The sequence below is a fragment of the Benincasa hispida genome, chromosome 7 (genome assembly GCF_009727055.1).
Source record: "Benincasa hispida cultivar B227 chromosome 7, ASM972705v1, whole genome shotgun sequence".
NCBI lineage: Eukaryota > Viridiplantae > Streptophyta > Magnoliopsida > Cucurbitales > Cucurbitaceae > Benincasa > Benincasa hispida.
The window spans coordinates 41,431,610-41,439,930 of record NC_052355.1 but is presented as its reverse complement, the minus strand read 5'-3'; the positions used below and the strand labels follow the sequence as shown (position 1 = coordinate 41,439,930).

Below are 8,321 nucleotides of genomic sequence, written 5' to 3'. Positions count from 1 at the left end.
AGAAAAATAGTTCAGAAATTTTCATAAGGTTTCAAAGCCACTGTTGAAGTTCATGATGCCCTAAGTTTGAGGGACCGAATTATATATTCTCCGTTTTATAACTATTTTGATTTTAATTTTTTTGTTATTTTCTAAGTGAGAATTTGAACATTCATATGATGAAATTATTATCAAACGAGTCGAGAGAAAAATGGTCATTACCCAAAGGACACTGATAACTTTAGTAAAAAAAGAAAAGGATGGACACAATAGAGATAAAACCTAAATATATATGTGTACAAATTACAAGCTAGGGCAACCGATGGATTCCAACTCCATTATTAATTCAAGTACTACAAAGAAAAATTAAAGGGACTGAGAAGACAGCTGATTGATGAATATAGTTTGCCTAATAAAAAATAATAATAATAACATTTATTCATTGCAAAGAGACTTAGGAAGAACATTATTTAATTTCCAATATTAAACAATACCTTAAGTACTTCTGTCTGAAGTTACAAATTATAAAGCTTCTCTGCACTTGAATCTGGTACCAAGGATTTCAGTTCTTGCATTTTCATTCTCCATAGAAGATCAGCACACCATCAATTTCATCTAGTTCCAGCAATTTCAAACCTGCAAATTAGACATCCAGATGATTAAGACTATATTTGGTTTAACCGTTTTAGTGTTTAATTTTGAAAAAAAATTGAAGTATTTGACAATCACTCAATACAGTTTTTTAAATACCTTTTAAAGTGTATTTTAAACCGTTTTTATCAAAAGTATTTAAATAAGAATGACTTTTTAGAAAAGCATTTTCTTTTCGGTAGTCAATCCAAATAGGTCCTAATTCTTTTTTATTTAATCTTAGTATTTGGTCATAACCATTAATTATTCGCTGAAGCATATATTTTGCTTTGTCTTTCAAATGAAAGTGGCAATCTTCTAATGAACATATAAGCAAATATATAACATCGACCAAGAGGTTAGGGTGGCCATAACACATATTGTTGAACTAAAAAAACAGCTCGTGGGATACATCATAAGCCCTAATTTTTATTTTTACTTTTTCTTTTTTGTGGAAAATTCAACCAAAACTTCCATGGTTTACAATTATTGAGTCAAAATTAAAATTATATACCATAGGGTTCAAAATCTGATGTAAATATCAGAATAGTTCTGAAGATTAAATATAAAACATTTATTAATAGGTAGAAGAATGGGGTTATTATGAATTCTAAGTTCTGCTACACAGCTCAGAACAATAGGTTTCAAAGGAAATTTTCAAATTTTATTTTTACCTAATTAACCACTTCCCTTAGTTTATTAATTTTAATATTAAACATTTACTCCCTCCATTAAGTCTCTAAACTTAAACAAGTATTAATTAACATTCTCAAAACTAAATTATAAGAAAATTGACCCTGAAGAACCAAACTAACAACTTTACTAAATTCAATTGACAAGATATCTATTACTATCTCAAAATAACGTTTGAATTAAAAGTAAATAAATAGATAAATAAAATAAATATTTTTTTTTGGAAATAAAATAAGAAAGATCTACCAAACCCTAATTCTGGAAATTACCTGCAGGTGATGCTTTCATGGTGTCCAAGGACAGGGTGGCCATATCCATGGAAGAATCAGGAAGAAGATGAATCTCATCAGAGCATATTTCCTTTGAAACCCTTTTATCCTCGCACTGATTACTAATCAAAGAAGCTGAATTTTTCCCTTTTGACCTCAAAATTTTCTCATTTTCACAAATTGAAACATGTTTCATCTTTCTTTTGGTGCTACTAATTTCTTCAATAACATCTCCCATTTTACAAACCCCATCTGGGTTTCCTTCGAAATCTGTTTTTGATATCTCCAAACCGCATCGAATCGACTTTGCCCTCGTTCTCTCTCTGGCTCTGGCTCTTGCTTTATATCTGGATTCTTTATCAACAATCCTTAATCTCCTTCTCTTTTTCCCTCTAGGTACTGCCTTATCATTATAGACTGAAAGTTTTGTTACAAGAGTAGAATCACAAGAGCTTTTACGATTGGCCTCTGATAAGTATTTCTCCTTGAGCTCCTTAATTGCATTTCTTGATTTGGTAAAAAGCCACTCCACAGTCTTGCTTGCTTTATCAAATCCAAGCATATCTTGTAGATCAAAGAAATTTCTTGCAATTTCAAGTGAAAGCCTCATTCTTCTATCTCTTGGCCCTTTTGAAGTGCAGATCTTGCTATGTCTATCCTTCTTCTTCATCCCACTTGATGATCTCTTTCTAGAAATTATGGGCTTTTTCGGTGAAGTATGATCGGTTTTGGCCTTGTTTTGGGAGGAATTTTGGGATGTTGTTGTTGCTTCATTGTTGGTGTTATTGGTACTTTCAATAAGCCCAATTTCAGGATCAAAAGAATTGGAATTATTACCAAGTAATTGGTGTTTTTGAGAATACAAAATGTGCCCCAAAATGAATTCTTGATGATCATCAAGAAAAGGGTTGAAGTTGTAGTTGTAATTGTAATTGTAGCAATCAATGAGTTGTAAAGATGGTGGGTGGTTTTGTTGTTCAAATAATCTAGACATAGGGTTTTGATTTTGATCATGGATTTGGATGGACTTCTCAATTGAAGTACTTTCATTCATAAATGGAAATGAAGAGATTTGATTGGTGTTAGAAGAAGCAAGCATTTTCCAAAGAAATGGATGATGATGAGTAGTTGGGGAATTTGTACAAAAGAGCAATCCAAATTCTAGTCGGGAACACAAGGAAAAAAAATAAAAATAAAATGATGAAGAAGATGAGAGAAACTACATATTCATTATTGAAGTATGATCATATTGACGATAAATACCGTCGATTATCATAGTTGGAAAGTAGTACATCGTGTTAATTTGCATTCATGTTAATAATGAATGAATTATGAGAAGATTATATGAAACTGTATTGAGGAAAGAAGAGCAGAAGAAATGGAGACATCTCACGTGATTGAGGATAGAATTGAAAGCAACTGATCGAATTAATTTTAAAAAAAGGAAGTGACAGAGACGACTGAGAAAGAAAGGACTCTTCCAAAACGAAAACATTCAAATAATATTGGAGAGTAGAGTGGACATAACTGATATTCCTAGAGAGAGAGGGCAAATGAAAAGGGAAATTTCTAATTTGAATGATGAATGAAAGACTGCCAAAATTATGTACATTTCAGCCTACTTTAACCTCTCTAGGTAAAAAGGTGAGTTTTTTTTAGGTTAAATTATAACAAATATCCTCCCAACCTTGTCTTTTGTTTGAAAATATCATATACGTTCAATAGTCGTAATGTTACAATAATACTCCCTATCCAAATAAAATGTTTCTGAACTATTCTTGAAACAAAAATTATGAAAATGATGTGTAAACTGTGTTTTATTCCTAATGATTTTGCAATGTTTATAAAATATCATGACATTTTTTTAAAGAACGGTGTAGCATAGTCCCATACATTCTATTTTTCTTACCTAGTAAAAAAACCGAAAACAAAATTGGCACATGTCAGATTTTTATTACAGAAGAAGTTAGAAAGTTTTTTTTTAAAATTTATAGTTTATTATTATTCTTATTTATGGAGTAGGAGACTGAATGTCACATCAAAATTCTTTGACTGCTCCATTTTTAAACTGAAGCTACGAAGACTCATTTTCGCTGCCAAATAAAACAAGTTAAAAGCCAAAAGAAAAATGTATATGGATTAGTGATATATATATATATAGGTCATCAAAACCATTATTTACAAGGCACTACAAGTTCTAATGAAAAATGTAATGCCTTTGGACTTTTGAATACCAAATTAAGCCCTTCAAAAACATCTAAAATAACATTGGTGGCTTTAGTACAACAAAGGTGAGGGTAGAGCTAAATTAATTTGAATCTTCTTACCTGAGAAATAAAGTACATGTCTTTACTGCTCACCTATATTCAAAGGTGAATTTGCAGGCACCCTAATTTTTTTTATTTTTCCAAAAAAATAAAAAGAAGCTATTTATAGCCTCTTTTCTTTTCTAAAATTCTTTCTTTTTAGACAATGGTAATATAATGTTTAATACATTAAAAAAAAAATTCTTTAGAATTTAAATCAATGTCTTTGCTTAAAATTTTAACCTTATTTGATAGAAATTGATAGAAGTCTATCGGTGTCTATCAATTATAGAAATTGATAGAAGTCTATCAGTATTCATCAGTATTTTTATTTTTTTTTTGCTATTTCTGTAAATAGTTTAACACTTTTTCTATTGGTGAAAATTTTCCTAATTTTTTAAACAAGGTAATTTCTAAAAACTAATTAGAAATACATCTTCTCAAAAAAAAAAAAAAAAAAGTAACATAGCAATTTGTTTTTTTAAAAAATTAAGTTAAATTATAAGTTTGGTCTCTAAATTAGATAAGTTTGTATAAAAAAAATTCTAATTAATGTATTTTAAGTCTCCAAACTTTCAACTTTGTGTCTTATAAATTCCAAACTTTTAAAATATCTAATAAGTCACTGAAACTTCAATATTTTGTCTCTAACAAGTCTTTAAGATATTCAAAATCTTTATGGATTAATTGATCTATTAGATTTAAAATCAAATCTCTATATCCCTACTTGTTCATTGTTATAGTAAAAAAAAGGTAGTTCGACTCTCGATATTTGAATTCAATTTTGATATAAAAGATCATTTTATTGGACAATCCAAAAACACTCGAACGTCGATTAATTAAAGCATAGCTTAACTAATTAAGACATACCATCAACCAATACTTGATTGAACAAAAAAAGAAAAAAAAAAGAAAGAAAGAAAGAAAAAAAGAAAAGAGACCTCCATTAGTTTGTCTGTGTATATATAAATATGTAAAGTAAGTTAAATGGCATACAATTCTCCTTTTCACTTTGCCAATAATCTATCAATTTTGATGATACACTATAATTATAAATCTTCCCCATAGTCTTTATTGTGAATGAATGATGTTAACTTTATGAAAATTTAATGCAGCCTTGTTACATGATCAAATATTACATGTCCAATTCACATTAACTACATTAATTATATGTCATCTTTTCTGTTTAACTCATCAACAATTGAGGTGACATTTAACTTTTAAGCAAACTTTGTATATGTATATGAAATTGGAGGCAGAAATAGAAATTGATAGGGGTATTAGACTTAGTCAAAGATCTGAAAAAGCCCTAAATTAATACCAACTATAGAAGAGATATATAGAGTGTGAGGAGGAATCTGTAGCCATCATTTTTTTTTTCCATTTGTAAGGGTAATATCCAAATCTAGTGCTTTTTTGTGGCATACATTATTGCTCCCTAAAAGCCAAACATTACAAAATCAAATCTTTCTAACATCTACATATTGCTTTTCAATTATATATATAATTCCAAGGAGCCTTCAACTTTTTCATATAAACTCCATCTAAATGTAATTAAAATCCTCTAGATACCTGAAATAATGGACTTCATGGCCCAAAACTCACAAGTTTGGGTTTTGAATTTGGGCCATCCTCTTCATTTTTAAGTTCTCACTTTCTCCCCTTTCCCTCACAAGGAAAATGCTATTTAATTTGTTTAAATCTTCTTTGGTGGCTAATAATTCAAGTTTAAAAATGATCAACTATATCATAGAGATATAAATAGAAATTGATTTAGTAGTTATAAGTGGGATAATTAACTATGATAATGGAATGAGAGGTTGTAAAGAAAAGAACTCATCTTTGGATTTTTTTAAATTAAATTTAAGTAATGTAAAAAAAAAAAAAAAAAAGTTTTGTAAGTGGTAATTGACAAAGAACTGAGGTGTATTGCACTGAAAGCTGAAGTGGGTAAGTGTTGATCATGTTTAGTTCTCTGTGTTTGTAGTTAAACCAAAATTAATATTTAATTTGATTGAGATCCATAGTTTTCAAATATTGGTGTGCCAAATGTTGGGAATATATAATTAAATAGTTGTTCTAAATCTAAAATTTGCTTCAAAATATAAACAACTCAAAACTTTATAAAAGCTAAAAGCTATCAAAGGGGAGGGGTTTTTTTTATAAAAAAAAAAAAATTAAATGATTGCATCCTATATAAGTCCCAATCTTATCAATTAAAGGACAAAATAAAGCATATTGTTGTTTGGGTTGGATTTATATGTACTCTGTGAATAGGGTATTTTTTTTAGTGGAGTGTGTTTTAATTATTCTATGCAGAAACTTGGTAGCCCCAAATGCCCACCATTTTGGAGATGTGTATATATCTTGGTATTATAATTTAATTTTAGACAATTTTTTTTTCTTTTAGGAGAGAGGATTTTATGAAACGTCACTATATGGGTATCATTGTTTAATTTTGAAATTTTTAGTTGTTTTAAATTCGAATGGTGGAAAACAGTGAGAAATTAAATTATGTGTATATTTCTGGAATATATGATGTAGGTATATATTATGTCGGTTGTTCTAAAAATATCAAAGGGACACGTCACGAGTAGAGGGACGACACGTAGTAATCCACCGGGACTTTGGATGGAGTTGATTCGACGTGTCATTATATTTTGTTGTTTGGTGAAGTACGACATGTCGTGTGGAGATTGGATTGGAAGTTAGGGCTGTTTTTTTAGACTCTTAAATCTTCATGCTTCTTTATGAATCTACTTCGACTTCTACCTACCCCAACAGGAACAAGGAGTTGGTTATATAATTCTAAGTTATTATAGTTAAGTTATAATAGTTTGTGTTTGGAGGATAGATTATTTTAGTTTAAGTTATAATAGTATGTATTTGAGGTGTAAACTATTTTAGTTTGAAAAAAATAGTAAACACTGTAATAAAAAATAAAAAAATGATAAATGTAAAATAGTAAAAATTATACCAAATAGTGAATACTGGAGTTTTGAAATAGTGTTGATTATAGCTAATTAAGGAATACAAAATAGTATTTACTGTAGCAAGATGTGGTTATTATAATCTTAGGATAATTCTTATCCTAAACACACCCTAAAGATTTTACAAAACGTTGTCGTATCATTTGAGACGTTGTTTTGTAACAATGAGATGCTACAATTTTTAGTTTTAATGGAGTTGAGTACACTCGCATGACATTAATTATCTATTGTGGTAACATTGAGATACTATGTACATGCATGTTTAATTAATTCTCTAAATTCCTAAAAATGGAGGGAAATTTTAAGCTTTGCTTAATTCTTTAAAGTTTTCTTTTAATTTATCATCAGTAATTTTAAATATTCTCACCAACTGTTAGGGTATAATACTATCATTGAAAGGCGATAGAGGAGATGAAATTGGCGTCGCGGAAACAGGCGGATTTGGAGGTGATCACTGTGGTGGCAATGACGACGGCGAACTGAGTGGGGAAATAGCTACGACGGGAAGCGCCAAAGGAAGAGATGAAGACAAAGTGGATGTTACAAAGTCTTACAGGTTCAGAGGAAGCAATTGATGTTATAGGTGGTGGTGGATGTGATGGAGTTATGGGCTGGGCATTTGATGCAATGGGAGGCGACAACGGCAATAGAATTGGAAGGATAAGCCATCGACTGAAATGAATTAGGTGCAGGTGATGAATTATAATCGGTTCAAAATAATTGAAAGTTTTTAGCACATATAAATTTTTGGATGATTATATTTTATCTAATTTTGTTTAATCCATCTTTTTTTTAATATTTCGTGCATAATTTTTTGAAAAAAATACTGAGTGTGGATCAATAGATATACCAGATTATCCTAATTAGGTTGACACAATCTTAACACCTCATCATATCTAATATTTTGTGTATGATTAGCCTCTCTATTTGTCTTTAAAAAATTATTTTAGTCTTTGTTTTAAGAAAAACCATGTGATAAAAATATGTATTTATGAGATAAGATATGACATGTATATTCTTTATAATAAAATTAAATTTTAAACAAATAATGTTATTGTAAGTTAAGATGTATACACCAAGCAACACCTCTTAAGATTTATATACATATCAACCAAAGTGGGCAAGTTGTCCAAAATTAAATTTACTTCTGAATTGGCCGCATAATTTCTTGTGTTTTTATTTTTTTAAAAAAAAATCATTAGTGAGTATGGTTATTGAGGCTGTGCTTCTTATTGGTGGAAACAACCTATAAATATAATCAAACATAACTAAAACATCCTTAATATGTACAAAAATATATAAAGTATATAAGAATCTTATATCACAACTTTATTAATTCAAATGTTGCTTCCTTCCCCCATTTAATTAATCACTTTCATATATTATAGATTATTAACTGATTTGTATACTTAATAGTCCTCGAAATATTCATGTCAATGAAAAAGTCCTCTCAT

The 8,321-nt window shown here is 29.3% G+C and overlaps 1 protein-coding gene across 1 annotated transcript; it reads right to left on the bottom strand.

Moving 5' to 3' along the window:
* Positions 1-267: 267 nt before the first annotated feature.
* Positions 268-2,938, bottom strand: LOC120081955 (transcription factor TCP18-like). The gene is made up of 2 exons (XM_039037144.1): positions 1,572-2,938; positions 268-615 (listed from the first exon to the last, which is right to left on the bottom strand). The coding sequence occupies exons 1-2, from the start codon at positions 2,668-2,670 to the stop codon at positions 557-559; spliced, it is 1,158 nt and encodes a 385-aa protein (XP_038893072.1). The 5' UTR covers positions 2,671-2,938; the 3' UTR covers positions 268-556.
* Between the last annotated feature and the right edge of the window lie 5,383 nt (positions 2,939-8,321).

Bases quoted from the DNA above. Each gene is read 5' to 3' on its own strand.
- LOC120081955 (XM_039037144.1), bottom strand. From the start codon at position 2,670: ATGCTTGCTTCTTCTAACACCAATCAAATCTCTTCATTTCCATTTATG. The intron at 616-1,571 runs GTAATTTCCAGA...TCTAATTTGCAG, and splicing joins CATGAAAGCATCACCTGCAG to GTTTGAAATTGCTGGAACTA.